This window comes from Micromys minutus (assembly GCF_963924665.1).
Source record: "Micromys minutus genome assembly, chromosome: 29".
In the NCBI taxonomy this organism is placed as follows: Eukaryota; Metazoa; Chordata; class Mammalia; order Rodentia; family Muridae; genus Micromys; species Micromys minutus.
In genome coordinates this window covers 18,314,713-18,342,142 of record NC_137964.1, presented here as the reverse complement: position 1 = coordinate 18,342,142, position 27,430 = coordinate 18,314,713, and the positions used below count along the sequence as shown (strand labels likewise).

Below are 27,430 nucleotides of genomic sequence, written 5' to 3'. Positions count from 1 at the left end.
AAAAAAAGGAAAGAAGCAAGGAGAGTTGCAGACAGAGACACTTCACTATAGCTCCTGTATTTGTGACTTCTCTTGGGGGAACAAATTGCACCTATAAGCTCCCACATTGGAAGGGCCCAAGTGGGCCACCCAGTTTGAGTGGTGGTGAGTGGGGCACAATAGGGGTTTCCTGGGGTCAGGGTGGTGATATAGGTTGCCAAGCCTGGTGACCTGAGCTCAAGCTCTGGCTGGGACCCAGATGATGGAAGAGAAGAACTAAGTCCCACAAGTTGTCCTCTGACTGCTATGTGTGTGTGTGTGTGTGTGTGTGTGTGTGTACATGTACGAGTATGTATGTACACACATGCTTGCAGTACAAGCAGGCAGACCTGAGTATTGATGGCCAGCACTTATATTAAAAAAATTTGGAGATGGTAATGTGCAGACAGGAGGAACCCTGGTGTTCTCTGGCTGGTCAGCCTAGCCTGCTTGGCAACAAATGAAAAACTCAGAAACAAATGAAAAACAAACCTACCAAGATAGGAGCTGGAGGGGGTAGAGACACAGCTCAGCTGTTAACAGCACTCGCCAGTTTTCCAGAGGTTCTAAGTTCAGTTCCCAGCCCTCTCACTGAACAGCTCCCACAGTTTGTAATTTCAGCACCAGAGACTCTAACGCCCCCTTGTGGCCTCTATGAGCACCACACACACACACACACACACACACACACACACACACACACACATGAAAATAAAAATAAAACATTAAAACACAACCTAATAACAAGGTAGGTAGTGCCTGAGGGTTTGCCCCTGACCCACATATGTGTGTCCATCTGTCCCTGCATACACAGGAGTATTTACACACAGAGACATTTCCAAGGTTATTTGAGATCTGACTTTCTCAGTTGTGGCTGAGAGTACTTAGTAGTGTTCTGGAATTCACTCTAAAGTCTTATCTTAAGCAGGTCTCACACTGGAGAAAGAATTAGGCAGACTACATTTCCCAGAAATCCTTCTAGTCTTCCTAGAATCGGGTCCATGATCTTGGCCTAGGGCTAACAGACCTGGCTCCCCAGTGGCACTGTGTGGGGACTCTTGAGGACACCAACCACCCTGTGGCCATCTGACAGCATTTGCACTTGCTCCTCCCCCAGCCCTTGTCCTCAGAGAGTTCACCTGGATGAAGTTCCAGCGCTTGTACAAGCTACTCTTGACCTTGTCACAATCCAGGAGCTGTGGCAACCGACTCTTGGAGTTGTCCACCAGGCAGCGGGTATCGGGGAGGAGAGTGGTGGTCCCCAGAGCACCCAAGTGCAGGAAGCCTTCCTTCGTATAGCGGGCGAGCTGTGAAGGAAAGAGGGTGGCGAGAGAGAGGAAAGGGTAAGACCACAGGGCACCATGGCTCAGGTCCCGGCTCTACCTCAGCTTTCTGTGGGTTCCACAGTTGTCTGTGTCTGAGTGTCAGATGCATAGGACAGCCTGCTCTAGAAGGACACTGAGCTAGCTGAGCCTGGACATGGATATACCACATCACAACACTCCTCTCCTCCCCTTCTTATTCTTGTCCTTCTTTCCTCCCTCCAGCTCCTCTCTCTCCCTTACTCCTCCGTCGCTTCCTGCATTCCTCCCTCCTTCCCATCTTCCTACTTTCCTTTTCCTTTCCTTTCCATTTCCCTTCCTTCCTTTTTCTTTTCCTTCTTTCTCCCTTACTTCCATTCTTCCTCCCCTTCCCTTACCACCTTCCTTCCTGTATTGGAGATAAAATCCAGGCCCTCACGCATGCGAGGGCAAGCACTCCACTGTTGAGCTACACCATCTGCCCTCTTTTCAGGTTTGACTTGGAGGCAGGATCTCTCTAAGCTGCCCTTGAACTGTCTCCATAACTCAGCCAGGCCTTGAACTTACAGAGGGTGCCTTATGAGTCCAGACAAAGCCAGCTGCCATGCCAGCTGTCGGAGACACTGAACCCAATGTTTAATGGAGGAGAGATTCCCTTGGCTTACGGCTTCACAGATTTTGGTTCAGAAGCAATTGGCTTTGTTGTTTCTGGGATGTTCTCTGTGTGGAGAGTAGCATGGGAGCAGGGCAAAGCCTCTCACATCATGATGGCCAGAAAAGCCAAGAAGCAGAGAGGTGACCGGGAATACGATCCTACAATCACACATGACCTACTCCTTCCAGTGAGGCACCACATCTATTGTGGTTCAAATAGCAATAACCCTGGTAGTGTGTTTGTTTGCTCGGCCCATAGGAAGTGGTAATATTAGGACATGTGGCCTTGTTGGAATAAGTGTGTCACTGCAGAGGTGAGCTTCGACATCTCATATATAAGCTCAAGCTATGCTCAGTGTGGTACACAGACTTCTTCTGCTACCTTTGGATCAAGATGTAGAACTATCAGCTCTGTCTCCAGCACCATGTCTGCCTGCAGGCTGCCATGCTCCCACCATGATGATAATGGACTGAACCTCTGGAACTGTAAGCCAGCCCCAACTAAATGCTGCTCTTTATAAGAGTTGCCTTGGTCATATGTACCTTCACAATAATGAAACTCCAACTAAGATGACATAATTCAAACCACTTCCCCACAATGTCACAAACCCAAGGTTCCATTAACGGATCAAATAGTTGATTAGCTTGGAGCTCTCGTCCAGTTACCTCTCAGCGGTTCCATAGATTAGAGGTCGAAGCCTTCACCATACACTCATTTTCAGCAGACACTTTCTATCTAAGGCATGGTACTGGTCCAGATAATAGAGCCGTCTGAGCAACTAGTTATATTAGTTACATATTTAAGGTATACTTTACATTATAACTACTGTATAAGGAATAAATAATGTAATTTCACAACCCTGCGACAATAGATTCTATCGTGGCTATGTATGTGGTACTTGCTAGTTGATCCAGAGATAGTGTGGCTTGACATTTTTCCCAAGACAGTGTCCATCACAGGAACAGCATCTTTGTAATAGTCAGTAAGTGCTGCATAACAAAATGTACACTTATTATTGCTGATGATTGGCTGAGTCAGCTAAATGGTTTGGTGATCTGGGCTCACACTGTGGTCTGGATGTGAAATATTCCCCCCCCAAAGGATTCTATGTGGAGGGGTTGGTCTCCCATGCTATAGGTGAAGAAACTGAGGCATGAGGGCATCTGGATGTCTTCCTGGCACATAATAGGCACACAAACGTCAGGCTCCTTTGGCTCAGCAGCTAAACAGAAGAGTTGTGTCTGTGGACTGTTGGGAAAAATCCTCAAATCTTCCAGAGAGCCTGGGAAATACTGCTTAGGAATCAACCAAGAAAAAAACAGAATACAATGACTACTGTCAATCACCAATGGTGATTGACAGGGTCTTGAACCATCTAGGATAACAAAAAACCTCTGAACATGTTCCCAGAAAACACATCAGGGCTTTCTGGGAGTTAACTGATGTGAAAAGACCCACCCTAAATATGGGTGGCACTTTTTTCAGCCTGGGATTCTGGACTTGTTATAAAGGAGAGTGGGCTGAACACTAGCTCTCCCTTCTCTCTGCTGACTGACTACGGAGGGAGTCCATGAAACAAGCCGCCATTATGCCATGGGACCTTTGCCACCATGACTGTACCTTAGGCTGTGACCCCAGGAAGCCGTTCCTTCCTTGAGTTTTGTCGTGGGGTGTTTTTGTTGCAGTGGTGAGCAAAGGAACCACTACGCGAGAAGACGGCTCAGAAACACAAGTGACTCCTCTGGCGATAAGATTTTTCTGGAGGGCTTCTCTTCTCTTGGTGAAAGGTACTTAGAAACCCTTGGCTCTGATCTCCCAAATGGGACCTTCCTGCTCCCCTTGAACAAGTGATAGTGAGCTTATTAAGCGTCCTTGAGAGAGACTCCATGAATGTGTGCTCCATCTCAAATTAGTTCCAAATCAGAGTAATTGTTTGAGGTAAAGTGGTAAGAAACCCAGAAGCCTCCCTCTTCCCCTCTCTAAACAACGCTGCCTTGAGTGTGTTTCAATTCACCCAAATGCAAATTGATGAATGACAGCAGGCTGCCTTTATGTTCCAGGGAAAGATATACACAGCTGCTTATTGAAATTATGAATCAATCTATTATCCAGCAGGCAAATGAGCGGTGCTAAGAACATTAATTAACTGAGCATGTCTGTGACCCAGATGTTTAGAGAGCAGAGCTTAATGCTGTTTGGAGTTAGAGGTTCTGTTCTGAAGTCTGTTAGGGCATGAAAACCATGAGGCCTTTCATGCTAAAACTAGCAAAAATCAGATACCAGCCCCAGCTATATGGGCACCAGAGTGGGCAGGTAAGGAGGGGTAGTATTGTAGTTTTGTTTCCACTGCAGTGATTAAAAAACCCGACCAGAAGCAACTTCAGGGAAGACAGTTTATTTCGTCTTACACTTCAGGTCACAGTCCATCCGTGAGGAGAGTCGGGGAGAGACACAAGCAAGAACTTGAAGGAGAAACCACAGAAAAGTGCTGCTTACTGGATTGTTTACTGGTTCGTGCTCATCTGCCCAGGGAATGGTGTCACCCACAGTAGGCTTGGCTCTCTTATGTTCATTAGCAGTCTCCCACAGACATATCCAATGTAACATGTGCAATTTCTCAATTAAGACTCCATCCTCAGGTGACTCTAGGCTGTGTCAAGTTGGCAGCTGTCTTAGGGTTTTATTGCTGTGAAGAGACACCATGATCATGGTAACTCTTATAAGGGAAAAATGATTAAGTGGGACTGGATTACATTATTGTCATGGAAGCATGGAGGCATGCAGGCAGACCTGGTGCTAGAGAAGGAGCTGAGAGTTCTACATTTTGATCTGCAGGCAGCAAGCAGAATGACTACCACACTAGACCTGGCTTGAGCATAGGAGACTTCAAAGCCCACCTCCATGGTGACACACTCCAACAAGGCCACACCTCTTACTAGTGCCACTCCCCAAGAGCCAAGTCTTCAAACACATGATTCTGTGGGGGCCGTTCCTATTCAAACTATCATGGCAGCTAAGTAGGATAGATGAGCTCTTGGTGGGATTTTCACATCTATGTAAAGAAAGTCTGCTGGGTTTATGGGCCAGTACCCAGATTCTTTAATGAAGGTCCCTGTGGTCTGAAAGATGGTGGATGTTGTGGATTGAGTGAAATGATTCTCACAGGCTCACGTGTTGCATTTTTGGTCCCCCATTGGTGACACTATTTATGGAGGCTATTAGCCTTTAGGAAATAGGGCATTGTGAAAGGAAGCAAGTAGTGGAGGGGGTCTAGTAGCCAAGCATGGCATTTCTTTTGCTAAAAGCCATTAGATTATAGTCTTCGTTTTTCTTACAACTTTATTTTTAAAAAAGAGAGATACATGTACAGATTTTAAAAAGCATTTTGGCATAAAATTCTATGAATATATTTCTGTCAGTACTTGATTTTTTTAAAGGTTTGATAGTATGCATTGAATTCTTACTAGTTACCATAAGCATAAAGTACATGTAAACAAAACATAACATGGAAATATTCAAAGTTTCCTTGGTGTGTATAGGTTAAACATAATAATTTTTAGATACCAAAAATTTCCACAAGGCTATCTTCTTAGCTCTTGAGTTATTTATGATTTAAGGTCTAGGTGTACCACACTCTGAGTGGGTGCTATACACTTGTTGTTGCTGTTTTGTTTTTGTTTTTGTTTTCTAAGAAGGACTGAGGCTTCTACTTTCTTTTTTATTTTTTTTTATTTTTTATTTTTGTAGATTATAGTCTTAAAGCTAGCCACTAAGGACTGTTTTCTTATTTGGCTACTTCGTCCTGAGGCTGACCACCAAGGCCCAAGTTTCAAAAAATTAAAGTCTAGTAATCAAAAGCTCCCCTTTGGCTACTCTAATTAACTTGTGCAATTAAAATTAAATACCTCATCCTAACATTGGATTTCCCCTTTTACCTTTATAAACTGCCATTTGCCTAAGGGACAAGTCTGTCTCCTGTCTATTCAAAGGCAGTCCTTTGTCCCTTTAGGGCAAATATCCTGTTCCCTTCTCCCCTGCCCCTTTTCTCTTCTCCTTCATCCTATATCTCCTGTCTTTTTTTCTTATTCCCTACCCTTTGTCCCTCTGGGACAAATAAATCTCCTGTGTGTCGAGAATGTAATCTTGGGGTATCTTGTGCTGATACTGGCCCTTTTAAGTAGGTCAGTGGGGGACATGTTTGCAGCTCTGTTATCCCTGGCTGTTTCCTATCTCATGCTTGGTCAGAGTCAGCCGTGAACTGGACGCTCTTCACAAATGCCCTCTGCTAGTAGGTGAGTTCGTCAATTACAGTTGCCCTATGGCGGCCCAGGGCCCTCTGAAACCTTGAGTCAGAATAGATCCTCCTCTATTCATGTGTTAATGTCTGGTATTTATGTGACAGAGATGAGGAAAGTAACTGATGCTGTCAGACCAACAGATCTCATGCCCACTCTTTTGACACAAGGGGGTAGTGAACCCAGGGCCTGCTCTCAGACAAATTCTTCTGTTTTATTCCGACTCTGGGTCAGGAGCTATCTTGGTGAAGTCTGCCAACTGTGCCTTCTCTTTTTTTCTTCCACATTCCTCATGTTCTGGACCCCTGCCTCTAAAGCACTGATCCAAATATTCTCCCGCTCAGACGTCTGTCCACCTCCAGAGTGTTCTGGCTTCAACTTTCCAAGCCACATCGTCTGTGTGACTTAATCTCTTTCTACCCCTCTTCTCTAATTGTCCCAGAAACTACTCATCTCCTCTCTTGTTTTGGATGCATGTGGGTTCATATGCTTTGGTCCTTCTTTCTCCTAGTGTGATTAAACAACAGTCCTTTGCTTTTATTTACTACCTAATGGCATGTGGGCTGTTTCCATGTTTCTGGTGAATTACACTTCCATGGAAAGTCAGCCTGTGTGTGTGTGTGTGTGTGTGTGTGTGTGTGTGCGCGCTCGTGCGTGCATGTACCTGTGTGTGTGCCTATGTGTGTATGTCATGCAGCAATTTCCTCCAAATTGAGAATACCCCTTCCTTCTAGGAGAGGCTCCTTAAGATGAAGGAAGTAAATAAAACCAAAAGTTCCAGGAAGTTCCTGAAACTTATGAGATTTTCTAACAAGTAGGGGAATCATATGAACAGTAACAGATAATGGAGAAAGAGGACTCTAACCTGCAGAGCTGCCTGTAAGTTGTGCAGTGAAATTTCATGCATCGTTAAACAAGCGTCAACTTTGCTCTTGCAAATATCCACCCATCTGTGATTATAAGTAACCCCCAAAGACTCACTGCTTCACTGAGCTAAGCTTGGGTGCAAGTGTTTCTTTGATCTGTTGTCAGAGCCCTGTCTGGGGTGAGTAGAGTCTGCTCACGTCTCCCCAGTAAGACATAAGTCACAGAGCTTTCACTTTTCTCAGGTGCATGCCTCCTGTTGGAACTGCTCATTTGCAGTCCTATGGTACCTCTGTGTGTGACTCCCTCAGTAACTGTCAAATTATCTTCCAAAGCAACCACACCAGTTTACACTCGCCATAACAAACTGGGATACAAAGTTGCTGTATTCTGGCCAAACCTTGTGATTTCCTGCTCTGGTTTTTATTTTAGCCATCCTATAGAGTGAGAATTGGCCACTGTGGTTTTGATGTGCACTTCTCTGATAATTAATGGTGTTAAGCAGCATACTGGATGTTTCATGCCTTCTTTGAGAACATAATCATCTAGGACCTTTGCCTGTTTTAAAAAATGAGTTGAGTGTGTGTGTGTGTGTGTGTGTGTGTGTGTGTGTGTGTGTGTGTGTGTAAAGGACAGTTTGGAGGAGTAAGTTCTCTCCTACCATATGTGGATACTGGAATTGAATACAATTAAGCTGACTTGGTAGCAAACACTTTTATTCACTGAACCATTTTTCAGTCCTCTCTCTTCTTCATTCCTTTTCTTTCCCCCTTCATCTCTCCCTCCCCCTCCCTCCCATTTTTCTTTGTTTCTCACCCTCTCCTTCTCCCCTCTCCCCCTTCTGTGATATATGAAAAATTCTGTACACATCTGGACACTGAAGCCTTCTCAGATGGTGGCTTAACACTGAACAGTGTTTCACAGCATTGACAGTGTCCTTTGAAGCACAAAGCATCTTTAATTTTGATAATGATCTGGTTTTTCTCTTTGTTTGTTGGCACTTTTGATGTATCTAAGAAACCATCATTGCCAGTGCTAAGGTCAGGAACATCCTCCCTCCCTGCGTTTTCTGACTTTCATGGTCTTTGCTCTTAAATTTAGTTGTGTCTTTGATCCATTTTGAGCTCTTTTTCTAGATGATCTAAGGGATGTGTCCAAATCCACCCTTTTTCATGTGGGTATCTAGTTGTCTCAGCATCATTTGTTGAAAAGACTCTCATGTCACCCTTGTCAAAAATCAGTTGGCTGTAAATGGGACGATTTATTTAGGGGCTTTCAATGCTTTTCTACTGATCTCTGGGTCCTTTTATTTCAGTATTATATTGTACCCCCCTCCCTCTCCCCTCCCCCCATGTGTGCATGTGTGATGTATGTGTAGGAATGTTTTTGTAAGTGTAGGGTATGCCTGCAGATATCTGCCCACATGGAAGATGAATGTCAATTCTAGGACTCTTCCTTAATTGCAGTTCATCTTAATCACTGAGGCAGAGTCTGTCAGTCAAAACTAGATGCAGCTAGTCTTGATAGCTTGCCTGTTTTAATGACTCCCTAGTCTCTGATTTCTGAGGCTGGAATTACAGATGTGTCACCATGCCCATATGTGGGATCAGAACTCTGGACCTCACTTTTGCATAGCAAGCTCCTTAACCCTCTGGCTCCCCTCTCTAGTGCACAGAGTGGGATTTCTGCAGCTGTGGAGTGGGTTTTAGAACTGGAGTGTATGTTTTTGGTTTAATTCATTGCAATCAACACTCATTGACCTATGCTGCATCTCCTATGATTTCAAATTAATTCTAAAATTGCATTTTCAATTTCTGAAATAGATAGACAGACAGACAGATATAGGTATATATATATTTTTAGAAGTTGTACCAGGTTTTCAAATTTGGTGTAACCACCTTCACTTGCTGAGCCAGCTTGGTTATTCTTGCTTTTTTTTGCATCTATCACTCTGTCGTAATCTTTACCATTTGTGCAGAGTTGCCAAAGTCAGCCACCTGAGATTTCATGGTCACACTAAACTATGGGCTCTGTATATTTTCTTGCTTTCTGAAGACCAGGTGATTGCTGACCACACCCAGGGCCGCCTCACACCCAGCATGTGCCTGGGTCTCTATCAGCTTTATAGTCATCTCCTGAGACTCTGTTGCACAGCATCTCTCCCATAACCACAGAGTATATACCACTACCTCCCACTCTCCTAGTCTCCTGCCCCTTGCCTGGGTCCTTATTTCTATTTGGTTTAGATGGCCTTTCCTACCTCACTGAAATCTGCCCCATTCACCTTTTCTCAATTCCTCTGGTCTCTGCGTCCCTCTCTTAATTTGGCAGATACTGTAAGCCATTTTCCCACTCCTTGCTTGCTCATTTTTCTAGTCTAGCTGCAAACATGACCAGATATGGTCTGAACATGCATGTGTTCATGTGGGTGCACATTTGTGTGTAGGTGTACATGTATGTGTGTGTGTGTGTGTGTGTGTGTGTGTGTGTACCAGATGTCAACCTGGGGCATCAGTCCTCAGGGGCTTTGCACCTTACCTTTTGAGACTGGATCCTCACTTTCTCAGAACTCATTAAGGAGGCAGTGACTGGCCAGTGAGCCCCAGGGGTCTCCCTGTGTTCACTTTGATAGTGCTGAAGCAATGAACCACCATACTTGGCTTTTTGCATGTGTTCTGGGGATGGAACATGGGTCCCTGTCCTTGCATGCCAAGCACTTTACTGACCACATCATCTCCCCAGCCATGGTGATTTTTAGGCTAACAGCACTCCACCCATTTTTAAAAGCCACGAGGACCAAGAAAAGTGTATTACAAAGAGCCGGTGCTGGCTAAATATTTTTAAATGGTGTAGGGTCACTCTAGATTTGCCTGTTGGGTCCAAGAGAAGAAATGAACCCTATTATTCACAACCCTAGTGCACGAGGAAAAATACAACCTCTGCCCACCACATACCATTAACTCTCATTTAGACGAGAAAAGCATTTTCTAGTTGAGATGATCTAAGAGAGACTCACGACTATTAACCCAGATTTAACAGCCTTGAGGGAGAATTGGAATATTCAGGTTACAGCCAGATAAACAAAAACCTGACAATAATTGCGAAATGACTCTGGGACGCATTGAAAAATCCATTAAATCGCCAATAAAAACATGGCTCGCAAAGCCTTTACTATTAAGGGGCTCTCTCGTCACTTTAAAATCGGGCACAGTCAGCATGGAAAGCCAGGCTCGGTGAAGGACGGAGTTTGTCTGCCTTCTGTTCAGGAGACGGGGTGTGTTTGATGATTCCAACCTGCTTCTTCAGTTGATGTCTTAGTTTCGTACTCAGTGGAGACACATAAGAATGGCTTCTTATGATTGTGACTATTCTGAATACAGAAAAGTTTCTCTCCTGCCCTGTTTGGTTTTTTTCTGAAGACTTATCTTACATTTAACCCATGTGTGTGTCTACATGCATCTGTAGAGGCCAAAGTAGAGTGTCGGATCTCCTGGAGCTGGGGTTATAAGCAAATGGGTGCTAGGGACTGGCAGCAAGGACATGCTTGACTGTTGAGAGATCCCGCAGCCTGTCCTGAGATGTTCTGTGTACATAGGGAACCTGAGGAGAGAATCTCTTATGTACTGTGTGGAGGCATCACCTGTCAATACAGAGCCTATGGCCAGTGAAGCTGAGGTAGGGCTAAAAGGCAGGATGTAGAGAGAGAGAGAGGAACTCTGGAATAGAGTCGGGTGCAGAGGGGATTCACCCCTAATGCTGATGGAGACAAGGCTTATGAACCCAAGGAAAGGTAGTTAACCACGTGGCAAGACCTTAATTAGTTTAAACGGGATATTGGGATTATGAGTCACCAGAAATGAGACAAAGTTACTGGCCCAGCCACTATTTCATATATAAGAAGTCTCAGAGTTGTTATATCAGGGAACAAAGAGGCCAGGTAGAAAAGCCTGTGGTTACAGAAACCGGGCAAAGGAAGGGACAGGCTAGCAGTGCATAAGAATCTTCCACACTGACCCCCATTTACATACAGAATTAGCATAAAAGCAACAGTGCACACACCATCGGAGAACCAGAGCCTTGTTCCTGTTTCACCAGACCTGTTCATTTTAATGTAGTTTAAATTTATTATCTTCATAGATGTTAGTGTGGTTTTGTGTGTTTAGTATGCTTTCCTGGCCCTAGAATGTTCCCAGCACTTGGACTCACTAAGCTTGCTGTGCCCCAAAGTCCCCTATCCGAGAGCTGATGTTCTTCACCGGCCCTGTGGGACAATGATTCTCTCTCATGGGGTGCTGTAGGCTGGGCATGTGGGCTGGCTGAGCATTGTGAGTCTGCCCCTAGAGTGCTCCTGCAAGCTTTCTCTCTTCTTCATCTCTACTTCTACTTTTTTAAATCCCTATTGGGTGTCTCTGGTCTTCATTTTTCATGTGTATGGGTGTTTGTGTGTTTGCATGTGTGTGGGTATATCTATGTGTGCATGTTTATAGAGGCCAGAGGTTAACAGTGCAAGTCTCCCTCAGTTGCTCTCCACTCTGTTTACTAAGCAGGGTCTCTGACTTGAACCCAGAGCTCACTGATTTGGCTACCGTTGCCCTGGAGGGTCTCCATCTTTGTGTCCAGGGTGCTGGGATTACAGGTGGCCACCGCCCTCATCTTTCTTAGACCTCCTCTGGTGGGAACCCATTGGCTCCAATGAGCAGCATCAACCATTTCAGGACCCACCCTGACTTACTGTGAACTCAGATCCTTTCCATTTCAAAAGAGCAAAGTCTTTGAAAATTATCCTTGCACCTGTATGGTCTCGGTGACACAGGCCTGGGGTCCGACCAACTCAGGACTCTGAGGCAGGTAAACGGCAAGTGTGAGATAAGCCGAGGCCATAATGAGTGATTTCAAGGCCAGCCTGGGCAACTTGGTGATGCCTTATGTCAAAAAAAAAGGTAAACTGAAGATGGGCGTTGGGGATTGGAAGTAGGGAAGAGATGGTGAAGCACAAACAGGAAGAGAACAGGGGTCCCATGAAGCCCAGACTGTGTCATCAAGCCACAAGTGTATAACCGTGCCCCTCACTGGGGTCCCTGTGAAAGATGCTCACCGGGGCTCCAAGGCACTTGGACCCAGGAGTCAGAGCTCCCAAAGTAATGACCAGTATTCAAAGGCACAAGAACCACTCACACAAAGGAGCTCTTAATGGAGAATGGGGGCAGGAGGAGGGTGCAGCGGCTGGGACGTAAATAAGATGATGATGGTGATGATGATAGAATAGGGCTGGGCATACGGTTCAGTGGTTGTTTTTGTAGGGGACCCAAGGACCTGAGCTTGCTTCCCAGCATTCATGTCAGGTAGCTCACAACTGCCAGTCTGCCTCAGGGGATCTGACACCCTCTTCTGGCCCCCAAAGGCATCTGCACTTGCACGCGTAGACCCCACATACACAAGGAACATAAACATAAATCTTTAAAAGTGAAACAAGCATAAAGTGGTCACATCCTCCGCAAAGGGGACATCCACTGAATAGTAGAGGCATATCCCTAGAGTCACAAGGCTAATTTCTAGTCATACACATCTTTTCTTGGGAGCTCGCCTCTCCTCCCCTCAGCACTCACAGGAAGGTGTTTGGATGGCAGCCTCCTGACTGTCATTTGCATCTGCTTTTGCCTCCCCCAAGCTAATTCCTCACTGGGCCATGTCACTTCATTGGGGTCTGAGTACCTTATTGGCACAATGCATCATAATGACAAGGCATTTATGTGATGCATCGCTTCAGAGATGTAGCCATGGGAGAGGGAGGCCGACATCAGATTACATTTAACTAGGGCGAGAAAAAACAATTCTCTGGTGATAGATTAACCAAGACAAGGGAGAGTGAGAGGAATACACACAGGCAGAGGGGACAATGGTATACCTGGCCCTGAGCATGGTGAAGTCCTATCATCAACTCAGTTGGATTAAGAAATGCTTAAAGGGCTGGCAAGAGGGCTCAACTGGTGAAGGTGATTGCTGCCAAGCCTTGGGACTTGAGTTCGATTCTTGGAATCGATATTGAGACCTGGGGATCCTTCTATCTCCACCTCCCCAGCACTGGGATTACAAGTGTGCATCATTATACCTGGATATACATGCATACACATATACATACACACATATACATGTATGTATACACAGTGAGCCACTTAACAGTCAAAATTTTTTTAATGTGGGTTCTGGGATTCAAACTCAAGTCCTCCTGTTTTACAGAACAGCTGGAACATCCCCCCAGCCCCTTCCTTCTGTTTCTTCCACCCCAAGCAGCCATCTTCCCCAGCCTCCTCCACGTCTGCACGAGGGAGGTCAATATAGAGCTCTCTATACTTATTCTTGGCATTTTGAGCAATTATGAGTCCCTTCATTAACCACAGCCCACTGATGAAAGAGGTCAGCATCCCAAAAGCAAGTTTTGCATGAGAGAGAAAACAACCAGTTCCCACTCGTCTAGCTCTGTTCGTGGGGTTGGGGGTGCACTTTCTTCTGGTCAGATGATATTTTATTTACTCATCTTGTCCTTGTGGTAAAATATCTTCTAACATTGTAAGGGAAGAAGGGCTAACTTTGGCTCTCAGTTCAAGAGTACCGTCTATCCGGAAGAAGACAGCACAGTGGCAGAGCGGGCTGTGGGAATGTGAGAGGGTTTGCTTACATCTTTGTGAGTCTGGGAAAAGAAAGGGCAAATACCAGTGCTCAGCTGGTCCCCCAATCCTCCCCCTTCCCTTCATCCTTAGTGTGAGGATTGTGGGAATTTGTATACGTGTACATATATGTATGTATGGAAAACAGAGGAAAACTGTAGGTGTCATTCCCCAGGATGTGCCATTATGTTTATTGAGAGAAGGTCTCTCACTGGCCTGGAGCTTACCAAGTAGACTAGCCTAGGTCACCACATAGAGACTAGTCTGGCTGGCCAGCCCAGGGATCCATCTGTCTGTCTGCTTCAGTCCCAATCCTGCCCTCACTAGGGTTACAGACTTTTTACTAGGGCCTGTGGATCAAAGTCAAGTCCTCATAGTTGCAAGGCAAACCGTTTGCTAAGAGAAGCATCTTGACTGGCTTTTTCCCTCTTTTATTCACTCTGGGACTCCAGCCTATGGGTTAATGCTACCCACATCCTTGTAGGATTCCCCTCCTCAATTAAACCCAAAAGTGTGCCCCATTAGAGCCCCCATTTATTTATTTATTTATTTATTTATTTATTTATTTATTTATTTATTTATATTTATACATTGTGTGTGTGTGTGCACATGCATACACCTGTGCTCAGATGCAGGGGTCAGGAGCACAACCCACAGAGGCCATTCTCTTTTCTATGTGGATTCCAAGAATCCTAGCCTACTGGGTGAAATCCTGGCCAGTAACACCCTGTCTCTAAAATAAGGTGAATAGCACCTGAGAAATAACACCCAAAGTTAACCTCTGGCAGCCACACACATACATACACAAACACACACACACACACACACACACACACACAAATTTTTTCAAATCTTATAAAAACCTTAGGCTCAAGAAAAAAGTGGATCTTTGTCTAATTCTTTAAATTATTAATCAGACAAAAGCAAGACCGTTAATGAACTTGTAGCAGACACTCTGAGTGGCCAGGAACTACTTCCATCTTGTTGATAAACACATGCTGCAAGACAGGAAATTATCCTCCACGGTGCCTATTTTATCTCTGTTTAATTGCTGCTCGATAATAAATTACAACTCAGAGTCCATTAATTAAGCTAACAATGGCCGTGTAACACCCATCTTTTCTTTAGGGAGTTGCCTGGGTCTGGAAGCAGGATTCAGCCTCTGCCCATGGTATTTATGGAGCAATTTAAAAAGATGCCAACGTGCCTGGTGGGGCGAGGGGACTCCTCCATCAGAAGGAACAGCACTGGGAAGGAAAGGCACAGCCTGGCTGGCGGCTGGAGAACACACACTGTTAGACTCGCTTTCATGCCATTTCAGAGAAAGCAGCCAGTGCTGTTGGGAGAAGTTCACCCTCGGATCGAGGGTGGTGACAGCCATGAGTAGCCTGTGTGCTATTCTGCCATCAAGTAAATGGCAGGGACTTTCCGTCCACTGGTGGGGGAGATGGAAGATGTATTCTAGTTATTACCTGACAGGTGCTCTGGTGCTGTGGGTATCAGTCAGCTTCCTCCGGAAAAGGAATGTGGTACCCATCTCCTACTAAAGGAGGCAGGGAGTCTGTGGGTTTTTATTTCCACCTGGATGTAGTCTTTTCTTTGTGAATATTTATTGTATTTATTGTCTGTGGGGCAGTGGGATGTATGCACATGTGAATGCAGTTTTCCATGGGTCCCTGAAGAGGGTGACAGATCCTTGACAGAGTTGTGAGCTGCTACTCATGGATGCTGAGAACCAAAGCAAAATGTGCACTTAACTACCACGGCATCTCATCAGCTTTTGGTTTTGTTTGTTTGCCTGCTTGCTTTTGTTAGATTGTCTATAAGCTCTTCTTATGTAGCTCACCAGGCTGGCCTCAAGCTCCCAAGTTTCCCAACTGCTGGGATTACAGGTATACACCGCCATGTCTGAGTCGACTTAGGCCTTCTTTTTAGTTAAAGTTGTATTTTTATAGTACTGTGTATCAGACAGGTCTTTCAGCATGCTAGCTAAGTGTTCTACTGAATGCTCTTTTCTATATGTGTGTGCACATGAGGTGTGTGTGTGTGTTTGTGTGGTATGCCTGTGGCTGCCAGAGGTTAACTTGGGGTGTCATTTCTCAGGTGCTGTTCACCTTATTTTTGAGACAGGGTATTACTGGCCAGGATTTCACCCAGTAGGTTAGGTTATCATCCGGCTTTTTCCTGCATCGTTTTCTCCTTGTCTTTTGAGACGGGGTTTCTTTAACCCTGGAACTCTAGACTTGGCTAGACTGGCCGACTAGAAAGCCCCAGGGACTGTCCTGTCCATCCCTCTAGCACTTTTACATTGCTTCTTGTCAGGTTTTTGTCACAGCAGTGAGAAAAGAAACTAATATCAGGTTAGCATTGGCTGCCTAGGTCTTCAAGAAGGGAAGGTAAATGCTGTTTGTGACTTGCCTTTCCTGATTGCTGGCTGACAGAATATTTACAATGTCTGTGAATGGCAAATCTGTCTAATGATGTTTGGGGTATATATTTCCTCCCTGTCATAGGGAACTTCTGCTAAGCCCATAGGACACACACAGAGAGAGACAGAGACAGAGAGAGCTTACTCCCTTGTCAAGGGAGGTTCTTTTCTTCAGACTCTGCTCTTACTGGCTAACCATTTTTGTCCTCTCTCAAGCTGCCTTGCATTCCCTGACAGTATGAAAACATTTTTCTTCTTTCTTGGTGAGGGTTCTGTTCTTGCACTGGCATTTAACCACCAAAATGATGGGGGGTAGGCTTTCAGGGTGGACATACCAGTTGGTTTCTCTGAAGGGTCTCTGTGGGACTTAGTAGGTGTACTGGCTGGCTTGGTGTGGGTTTGACACAAGCCAGAGTCATCAGAGAGAAAGGAACCTCAGGTGAAGAAACACCTCTGTGAGATCCAGCTGTGAGGCATTTTCTCAATCCGTGATCAATGAGGGAGGGCCCACCCATTGTGGGTGGTGCCATCCCTGGGTTGTGGTCCTGGGTTCTCTAAGAAAGCAGGCTGAGCAAGCCAGTAAGCAGCACCCCTCCATAGGCCTCCGAATCAGCTCCTGCCTCCAGGTTCCTGCCCTGTGTGAGTTCCTGTCCTGACTTCCTTTGGTGATGAGCAGTGATATGGAAGCATAAGCTGAATGACCCCCCTTTGTCCCCAACTTGCTTGTTTGGTCACTGTGTTTCATTGTAGCAACAGAAACCCTCAGTGAGACAATAGGCAAGAGTGCTTGCTACTCTTGCAGCAGACCCAGGTTTAATTCCAAGCACCCATGTTATGCAAGTAAAAATTGCTTGTAACCCAACTCGAAGGGATGTGTGCCCTTTTCTGGCCTCCCTGGGTACTGCATGCCCATGGTGCTCCTACCTACACACACATATTTTTTTAAAGGGTCTCTGTTGTTTCTTCATGATTGTAGGTAGGTATTTTTGGTTAGAATGACACAATGCAGTACATCTCTGTCTGGGAGTAAATGACTCTGACGCTTATCCTAATTTTCTTTTCAATATGTGGTATACACAGTGTCCCTCTTGACATTTGTGTAAATGTGACTCTATTATTTACTTTTATTACTGCTGTGCAGAATATTTGACAAAAGCAATGGAACAAAGAAGGGAAGGAAGGGGGAGGGAAGGACCAGTTTATTGTAGCTCAAATTTGAGGGTGCAGCCCATCTTGGTGGGGAGGGCATGGCAGCAGGGTTGTGAGGCAGCTGGTCACACCACATCCACAGTCAGGAAGCAGAGAGAGATGGATGCTGGGACTCAGCTCACTGTCTCCTTTTTACTGACCCCAGCCCGTGTATGTGTGCGTGTGTGTGTGTGTGTGTGTGTGTGTGTGTGTGTGTCTTTCAACCCAAACTAATCCATTTTAGAAATTCCCTCACAGACATCCCCAGAGGGTTGTCTCTTTGGCGATTCAAGCTTACCGCCAATATTAATACCTCACAGCAAACTGCCTTCTCTAGTGACACAACCAGAAAAACATACAAGGTTGGGGGGGTGGGGGGTGGGAGGGATTTGGAACAACGAGCAACGGAAACTGTTGCTTTTCCCCCCTTCCTGGTGAGATACGTGTTCCTACCTGTGGTCCCCAACCGTGGCATGGGTACAGTATTGCCGTGTGGTTTTCCAGTGGCCCCTGGTCCAGGCAGACATCCTTGGCCTTATTATTACGAAGCTGTAGGAAGAGATGAAACACACCCTTCAGAAGCCATCTAGGAGAGACGCAGCTCCCCAGCCACCGCACATCCCTTGGCTGTGATTTTAATAGAGAGTGCTCACACAATCCTTTCCAAAAAAGGATCCTCGAATCTGAGCACGAAGGACAAAACCTTAGAGTGGGTACCTTGGGTGGAGGCCCTGTTTCTTAGAAAGCTGGACCTCCATTTCTCACCCTCTTCCATGACTGGTAGAAAAAAAGAACATGTTAGGGAACTGGGATAATAGCTTAGTGGTTAAGAGCATTAGCTGTGATGACCTGTGTTCAGTTCCCAAGACTCAAGTGTTATGGCTCACAACCACTTCTGACTCCAGCCCATGGGATCTGATACCCTCTTCTGGTCTATACAATCAACTATTCTTGCGTGCACACACCCATTCTCACACAGACAAATACACATACACATACATAAATAATAAAAAAATCTTTTTTAAGGAGATAGGGGCTGGAGAGATGGAGCATCAGATTGTTATTCTTTCAGAGACTCAGTGTGTTGGTTGCCAGCACCCACATGGCAGATGACAAAAATCCAGTTGGGGGTCTGTGCTGCCCTCTTCTGGCCTCCTCAAGTACTGCATGCACAGAGTGTATGGGCACACATGCAAGAGAAACAAAACACCCATACACATAAAAGTACATAAATCTTTACAAGGAAGCCATCAGGGGACATCGCTCCTGTGCTGTTTATGTATGCAAAGGTGCATATGTATATGCACATCCCTGTGGACAGCAGAGGATAGCATCAGGTGATGTTTATTGAGACAGGGTTTCTCACTAACCTGGAGCTCACCAAGTAGGCTAGACCATCTAGAATCAGGGATCTTCCTATCTCGGCCTTCCCAGTGCTGCTAGGATTTGAAGTATGCCCCACCCATACCCTGTTTTTATTCTTGCTTGTTTCCATGAGTTCTGGGGGCCGAACTCAGGCAACCACTTTACCAACCAGCCTTAAAAGAAAATGTAGATGGAGCACTTCGGTTCACATGGATCTCAGTGGGGTTGGGGATGGGATAAGGGCCAGGGCAGCTTTACAAGCAAATCATAAATGGACCCCAATGCTGGTTTTAATTAACTCTAGGAACTTAAAATCAGCCTCTTAGATCATGGTAGACCGCATGAAAAACAACAAAATAAAAAATAAAAATAAAAATAATTAAAACAAACAATCAAACCAACAACGTGCAGCAGAAGTTTCCGGAAGTTCCACAGGCCTAGGCTGGGGAGATGGCTCAGGCAAGGCACTTGCCTTATAAACCCAAGGACTTGCGTTTGAACCCCAGGGTCCACATAAAAAGCTAAGCATGACGGCTCATGCTTGTAACCCTAGCCCCGAGAAAGCAGAGACTCTGGGGTTCGCTGCCCAGCCAGCCTAGCCCACTTCCAGGCCAATAAGAAATATTCTCATTCTCTCTGTCTCTCGGTCTTCCCCTCCACATCCCCTTCTCCGTGTGTGTGTGTGTGTGTGTGTGTGTGTGTGTGTGTGTGTGTGTGTACAGAATCTGAAGACTGACACCCAAGATTGGCCTCTGGCCTGAGTACCACACAAGTCTAAACTACAGGCAATCACTTATATGTACAATGTCGACACTCAAAAGTCCGAGGCAGGGGGATTACCATTGGTTCAAGACCAGAACAGTGACTTTCTGGACAGCTTGTCTTTGCTCTGTGACACCCTGTCCCTCTAAAATAAAATAAGATTAAGAGAATCTAAATAAAACATTTTGTTTACCAAGTGAATTTGTTTGCTTTAATGAAAAGACTGTCTGAACTACAATACCATATGATAAATTTACCAAACAGAAGACAGGAGGTTTTGTTTCCACCTACGCTGTCTACACCCTTTACGGGCTGGTTTTATTTACAAAAGAAGGGCAACTTTGTTCTCCATAGATAAAGGCATCAAACTATGATGTCTAGGTTTTGCCAAGGCCAATCCAATAGCCCGGTTTACAAGGTGTTGGGCGGGACTAGCTGCCCCTGGTGTGGTGCAGGGACAAGCTCTGCTACTATACTCAGGAGCCCTGGCTGTGAAATTGTCAAGATATTGTAAAGCTGGCATCTCTGAGAACCCTGCCAGGGCCCGTAGAGGTGGCTCAGCACTGCTTTTTACAAAGGACCTGGCTTGATTTCTAGCACCGAACCTTCTGTAACTACAATTTCTGGGTATCTGGCTCTCTCTGGGTATAGGGCATCTTTACTCACTTGGCCACACCCATACCCCTCACCCAAAGTAATGAAAACAAATTCTTAACAAAAATCCCAAACTGCACCCAAGCTGTTTATAGGTATGCCACGGGCCACGGGCGACTTGCATTTTCTCCTGTGACAGCAGCCCAGTGTCACGGGGGAAACAGAACAGCCAATCCAGTTAGGTTTTCCTCCCCCTTCTCTTCCCTCCCTCTTTTCCTTTGTTATGTTTTACAAGACAGGGTTTCTCTGCATACCCCTGGCTGTTTAAAACTCATTCTGTAGACCATGCTGTCCTAGAGATTAGAGATCCGCCTGCCTCTGCCTCCCCAGTGCTGGGATTAAAGGCCTGGGCCCCCACCGCCTGGCAGATGCTTGACTTTCTAAGTTGTCTTGTTCATGGTCTCTCTTTACAGCACTAGGGAGAATAATTAAGACATCTGGCCCATTTTATTTTGTTACTTAAATCAATTATTTTATTTAAATTGAATTGTAGGGCTCACTACACATAAATTACTGTTCATCTGTAAGATTTGTGATGTATAAATTTCTAGTTTGTCAGAACATTTCCACATTCTGAGTGTGGGTTATATTTCTTCATGAGCTCAGATCCATTGTGTTTTCTCCTCTGTTCCTCCTACTGCATTTTCAACCCTAGACAGCCTATCTCCCTTTAGGGACCAGATTTATCTCCAGGGCTCTATGACTTATATCTTCATTTTGTTTTGGGAAGAGGTTTTGAGACAGGATCTCATGTAGCCCAGGATAGCCTTCATCTTACTCTGCAGCTGAGGATAACCTCAAACTGATTACAGACATGCACCACAATGCCAGCTTTATGCTGTGCAGGGGATGGAGCATTAGGGGCCCCACACATCCTCTCTAACCCTGGCGCCTTTTACAAAGAGCTAAGCAATGCACACAATTAGACGAGCCCTGCCCACTTTCTGATTTCTCCTTCACATCTGACCCTTCAGTAATGAACGTCCTTGTATTTTAGAGAGGAGAAGGCAGTTGGTCAGCATTACCAATGGCTGCCACACATCACCTACTGACCTATAGGCATACCATGGCTCATCGTTCCGCCCAGCATCACCACAGAGTAGCCACTTGGATTTCTCTCGTTCTTAATCACTAAGAAGTGGAAGCTACGAGGAACCACATGGTGGGCAACATGTACTAGAATGAGAGTCTAGCAGATTAGTTCAAAGGCCATTTTTGTTGTTGAGTTTGTTTATTGTGACATTGTGTAGCTCAGGCTAGCTTCAGACTCATTATGTAGCTGATGATGGCCTTGAACTCCTCATTCTCCCATCTAGGCCTCCAGTTCTGGGATTAAAGACATGTTCCACCATGCCAAGCCACTTTAACGTTTTAGAAAATGTGATTGCCTCACTATAGGAAATCTGAGAATTCTCTCTCTCTCTCTCTCTCTCTCTCTCTCTCTCTCTCTCTCTCTCTCTCTCTCTCTCTCTCTCTCCTCTCTCTCTCCCTCCCTCCCTCCCTCATATCACTAGTTTTCTACAACCCACAATGAGCAGTAGAAGCTATGGCATCACCCCAACCTTTCTTTTTTTTGTTTTTTTTTTTTTATTTTTTGGAGACAGAGGAGTCATGCGATATCATCTAGATTGTCCTGGCTCACCATGTAACCCATGAAAATCCTGCCTCAGTGTCCCTATAGCTGGGATTACAGGTATGCATCTCACCACTGCCCTCTCCTTCTGCCCACCACTCCTTCTCTCCCCACATCCCCCACCTCGTGTGTGTGTGTGTGTGTGTGTGTGTGTGTGTGTGTGTGTGAGAGAGAGAGAGAGAGAGAGAGAGAGAGAGAGAGAGAGAGAGAGAGAGAGAGAGAGATCGGAGTATGCTAAGCAAGAGCTCTACCACTGAGTCATATCCTAAGTTCCCTGGCTCTTCTTATGACCCAGGGAGTTCCTGCTCAGCATCTTCACTCTCATGGCCCAGAGGCCCCCAGTGTCAAAGCATCTCAAAACTGTCATTGCTTGGGCAGATAACAAAGCCACGGTCCTATCCCTGCCTTCACACCTTTGCTAGTGAGAGAACCTTGTACCTCCAAGAATCACTAAGGGGTGGAAGGGAGGAAGGCCCCCGGCATCTCTCAAGTGTGGTCGATCTTACCTCCCCGTATGCAATAGTGTTGTTGTATCTTCTCATTTCCGGGTAAACATGGTCCAGGTACCACTGGAAATTCTTACACTTCAAACTTTTCCTTAATGCTTTTCTTTCTGAGACGTCACCAATATCGATGCCAGGATTCTGCAAGTAGAGAGACAAAGGGTGTTGGTGGCATGGGCCTCTGGCCAGAGCCTTGTGCAGGTGGAGTGACTTTTAGGAAGGGCATCTAGGGGATTTGGAGCCTGTAATGCTTTGGGGTTTCTGTTTGTTTGAGAAGTCCTTAAGTGTCATCTTTGTTGCTGTGATAAAACACCTTGAGCAAAAGTCACTTGGAGGAGGAAAGGGTGTATCCAGTTAACTACTCCATGCCACCACCCATTATGGTGGGAAAGCCAAAGCAAGGACTAAAGCAGTCAGTCACTTCACACGTACAGAGGCAAGAAAGTGAACACATCCATTGCCTGTGCTCAGCTGGTTTTCTGCACTCCTACACGGCCCACGGAATGGTGATGCCCACATCCAGGGTGGGTCTTTCCTCCTCGACTAGCAATCAAGACAACCTCCACAGACATACCTACAGGTCAACAATTCCTCATTATGACTCTCTTTCCAGATTGTGTCAAGTTGACATTTAAGACCAACCATTACATAGGGTCTTGTGTAGCCCAGACCAGCCTTGAACACAATTTACAACTAAGGATGACCTTAATGGTTTTTTGCAATCTATCTTTCTTTTTTCCTTCTTTCTTTCTTTTTTTCCTTCTTTCTTTCTTTTCTCTCTCTCTCTCTCTCTCTCTCTCTCTCTCTCTCTCTCTCTCTCTCTCTCTCTCTCCCCTCCCTCTCTCTTAGATTGATTTATTTTATGTATACAAGTACACTGTAGCTGTCTTCAGACACACCAGAAGAGGGCATCAGATCCCTTTACAGATGGTTGTGAGCCACCATGTGGATGCTGGGAATTGAACTCAGGACCTCTGGAAGAGCAGTCAGTGCTCTTAACCCCTGAACTATCTCTCCAGTCCGAAGATGGCCTTGAACCCCTGATCCTCCTGTCTCTATTTCTTGAGTGCTGGGATTATATGTATGTTTTTTATCACACCTGGTTCATGTGATCTGGAGGAAAGGACCTGGGCTTTGTGTGTTCTAGGCAGATACTTCACCAGGTAAGCTACATCCCCACCCCAGAGCCCTGTGGCGCTCAGGTTAACTTCAGCAGACTTGCTACATCACTTAACATAAGCTAGAGATTATACTCACTCCATAGAGTGCATGTAGGAAACTTGACAGAAGTCTCTAGACAATTCTCCATCTTTATCACCACTGGGGTTAAGGACCCCAGGCCACAAGGGTGTCAACAACCTGCTCCCTGGGATTCTTCTCTTTCCTAGTTATTACCCAAGACAATTACTGTAGGAATTATTCGATGATGACAAGAAAATAAATGTTTCTACCTTCCTTCGGCTCATCTTTCAACTCGGGCGTGACGTCCCTCTTTGTGGGCACTCTGAGAAGCTCATTATATGCAGAGGAGAAAATAATTTTCCGTGTGATGATGCTCTGATGAATAATTCACTCTGCTTTTATTGAAATGAACCTGTAATGGGTTGCTGTGTGATGACAGGGAAATAAACCATCTGAAATACGAGCCTTGGTCTCAGCCCCAGAGGACTGTGAGTCAAAGGACACAGGCTAGGCTGAGGAGGGAGGCCAGGTAGGACTGGAGGCCACTGAGACAAGTTAGTCTGTTAAGATTTTGTCATTAACCAGATAAGGATTTTAAGTATGTGAGTGTGGAGGGGGCGGGGTATATGTGTAGGGGTGTGCATATTTGTAGGGGTGTGTATAGAAGTATGTGTGTATGTGTGGTGTGTAGGGATGTTTGTGTATTTGTATGTGTGTGTAAAAGGTGTGTCTCAGTATGTAGATGTGTGCACAGGTGTGCAGAGGTATGTCTGTGTGTGATAAGTGCATGCATATAGGACTGTATGTGTGTGTGTGTGTAGGGATATGGATGGATATGTGTATATATGTGCAGGTGTATATATATATATATATATATATATATGTGTGTGTGTGTGTGTGTGTGTGTGTCTGGTGGTGGTAATTGTGTGTGTATAAAGGTATGTTTGTGTGTGAGGCATGTGTATATATGTGTGTAGGAGTATGTGTGTATGTGAGTAGGGATATGTTTATATGTAAACGTGTGTATGTATAGAGAGGTATGTTTGTGTGTGTGGTATGTGTATGTATGTAGGACTGTATGTAAATGTGTGTAGGGGTGTGTATGAATGTATATACAGATATGTGTGTATATGTTTAGGTGTATATGTATGTGGTGGTAATGGGGTGTGTGTGTGTGTGTGTGTGTGTGTGTATGTGTAGTGCATATGCAGGGTCAAGAGAACATTGGTTATCTTGCTCTCTTGTTCTTAAACTTACATTTTTGTTCCTGTTTTAAGACATGGTCTCTCACCGTAACTGAAGCTCACTGGTTTCAGTGAAGCCAAGTGCTCCAGGATCTGTCTCTCCTCCTGCAATGTTTGGCTTACAGGCACAAGTGGCTACACCTAGCTTTACATAGGTACTGGGGATTTGAACTCAGGACTTCATTCCTACACAGTAAGTGCTTTCACAAGGATGTTAAAGAAAAACAAAGTCTTCAAATATCATACTTAAAGGTAAGGCAGAAAACAATATTTAGCTCTTTGTTTGAGTAGCCTTGGCCTGGTTGGTCGAGGTGGTCACTGTTTGTTAGTTGAGAGTTGGTTTGAGACGGGACCTCATACTATAAGCTGGCCTTGATCTCACAGCCCTTCCTGCTTCATCTCATCTAGTGCTGGGGATGTAGGCTTGTGCCAATGTGCTTGGCAAAAGAAAAAAAAAGACCTTTTATTCCCCCCTTGTTTTTTTTAAAAAAAGGCAGGATCTCAAGTACTCCAGGGTGGTATCAAACTGGCTATGTAGCTAGGAATGACCTTGAACTCCTGATCCTGGTGCCAACCCTTTCCAGTGTAGGCATTACACACTTGGCTCAAATGGTTATTCTAAAGCCTGGCAGGAGAGCATTCACAAGTATGGACCAGCCATTCAGAACCAGCCCCAGACCTGCAATTCAGTGTTGTCTGATTTCCCTTACCTACACTCAATCACAGTCCAAAAGTTCTAAATGGGAAATTACAGAAAACAACTCATAAATTTGAAGTAAATTTTATCTCTTACATGCTGCATGTGCTTAGTGTATTTCAGTGTTTAGGCCGAGAGTGCAAGCACTGTCCTGTGAACCTAGCACGTGGGAAGCTGAGGAAGGAAGATTATGATTTGAGGCCAGTCTGAGTTGTGGAGTAAGATCTTGTCAAAACAGGTTGGGGAAGGAGGGGAGAAGGAGAGAAAGGAAGATATAAGTGAGAGGGAGGAGGAGGAAGTATGGAAAAAAGGAGAGGGGGGCGAAGGAAGGGAGGGTATTGATGGGTATTTGATCACATTGTGAATCCCGAGACTGTGAACTGGAAAAAACTTTTCTTGTTGTGGTGTGGCTCAGCCCTAGCAAACCCCTTAACCCAAGAGCTTTCTGTAAACAGGAAAACCATAGGTCAAGAGGTAAAGCAAGCAACCAGTTGAGAGGGAGGGAACATAAAAAAACGCAAGAAAGGAAAAGGAGGGTCTTTGAGTTAAAGGGTATTTAAGACAGCATGGAGAAGGAGAAGGAAGCTTTTCCTTCTGGGACACTGACAGAGTAGGAAGGTCAGCTGGTGCTTTCTCTGCCTCCCTGAGGTATCAGGCTTTTACCATAGTGTCTGCCTCCTGAGTTTTCATTTGGTAAATTATACATTTTGGATTTTGTGTGTGTGTGTTTTTTTTTAAACAAGAATGTCTTAGGATCCAACATGTTTCTAGTTCAGATTTAGGATTTGGGTCCAGGCCATTTAGGGCTCCATAGTTAGATTTTTGTCCCTATCCCATACATACATACAATTTAGGAATTTTTCTGGATCATAAAATATTTATATGACCTTCATTGGTTGAACATCCTTCATCTGAAAACTGGAAATCTAAAGCCTTCCCACATCTGTACCTTTTGAGCAGTGTTCACGAGTTGCTCAGGTCCCGTGTATGATTTCTAGTCTTGGCATAACCTCCTTCACAGTAGCCCCATACCCAAGCAGGATTGTAATGGAGACTGCATTGGGCAAGAGTGACTGGAACTTTGTTCTTGTGACTTAAAGAGTGATAGCTAATGATTGTCAAACTGACATGATCTAGAAACATACTTCTGGGTATGTCTGTGAGATTCTAGAATACATTCATAGAGGAAGGAAGACACACCCTGAATGTGGGCAGCATTGTCCCATGGGCTAGAGTCCTGGACTGAGAAGGAGACAGTGAGTGGAGCACCAGCCTCCATCTCCTGCTTCCTGACTGTGGTTGCCATGTGACCAGCCTCCTTGTGCTTCTGCCAACATGCCGTCCCCATTTTGATGGACTAGATCTTAAAACTCAAAGCCACAATAAACTATTCTTTCCATAAGTTAATTTTGTTGGGGGTTTTATTCCAGAATAGGAACAGGAAGGAGCTAATAGAACAGATAAAACCATCATTCTAGATTCTTCTCTACAGAACATGAATTACTCTGAAACAGGCTCACTAGGGTTAAGAGTTCATGCATCCCTGCCCTGATGATTTGAGTGCATATTCTTTATGTAAGAAAATTTTACTTCTAGTTAATGTGCATGTGTGTGTGTGTGTGTGTATGTGTGTGTGATTGTGCACGAGTGCAATGTCCATGGTGGCCATAAGAGGGCACCAGATCCCCTGGAGCTGCAGTTAGAGGTGATTATGAGCTGCCTTAATTGAGCACTGGAAACTGGACTCTGGTCCTCTGCAAGAGCAGCAAGCACTCTTATCCACTGAGCCTTCCCTCCAACCCTTAGTTGGCATTCATGGAAGACCTTAAGGAAGACCTGTTAACCTCCCAAAGTACCAGGTCTCTCATCTGTAAAATGCACATCATAATAGGTCCCTAACAAGCCAGCATTTCTCGAGTATTCAGTGTGGGGTGAACTCTACTTTGCACCTCATTTGTTCATTGCTGGGGCCCTTT

General features: G+C 45.1%; 1 protein-coding gene across 2 annotated transcripts in view; it reads right to left on the bottom strand.

The window, feature by feature from the left end:
* The window catches only part of GALNT17 (polypeptide N-acetylgalactosaminyltransferase 17), a 420,712-nt gene that overhangs the window by 2,041 nt on the left and 391,241 nt on the right, over positions 1–27,430 (bottom strand). For both annotated transcript variants that reach the window (XM_080940615.1, XM_080940616.1), the window contains 3 exons: positions 22,335–22,472; positions 17,868–17,963; positions 1,158–1,325 (listed from right to left, as the gene is read on the bottom strand). In XM_080940615.1, coding sequence (XP_080796741.1) covers positions 1,158–1,325; positions 17,868–17,963; positions 22,335–22,472 — 402 coding nt within the window. The remainder of the gene's footprint in view (positions 1–1,157; positions 1,326–17,867; positions 17,964–22,334; positions 22,473–27,430) is intronic.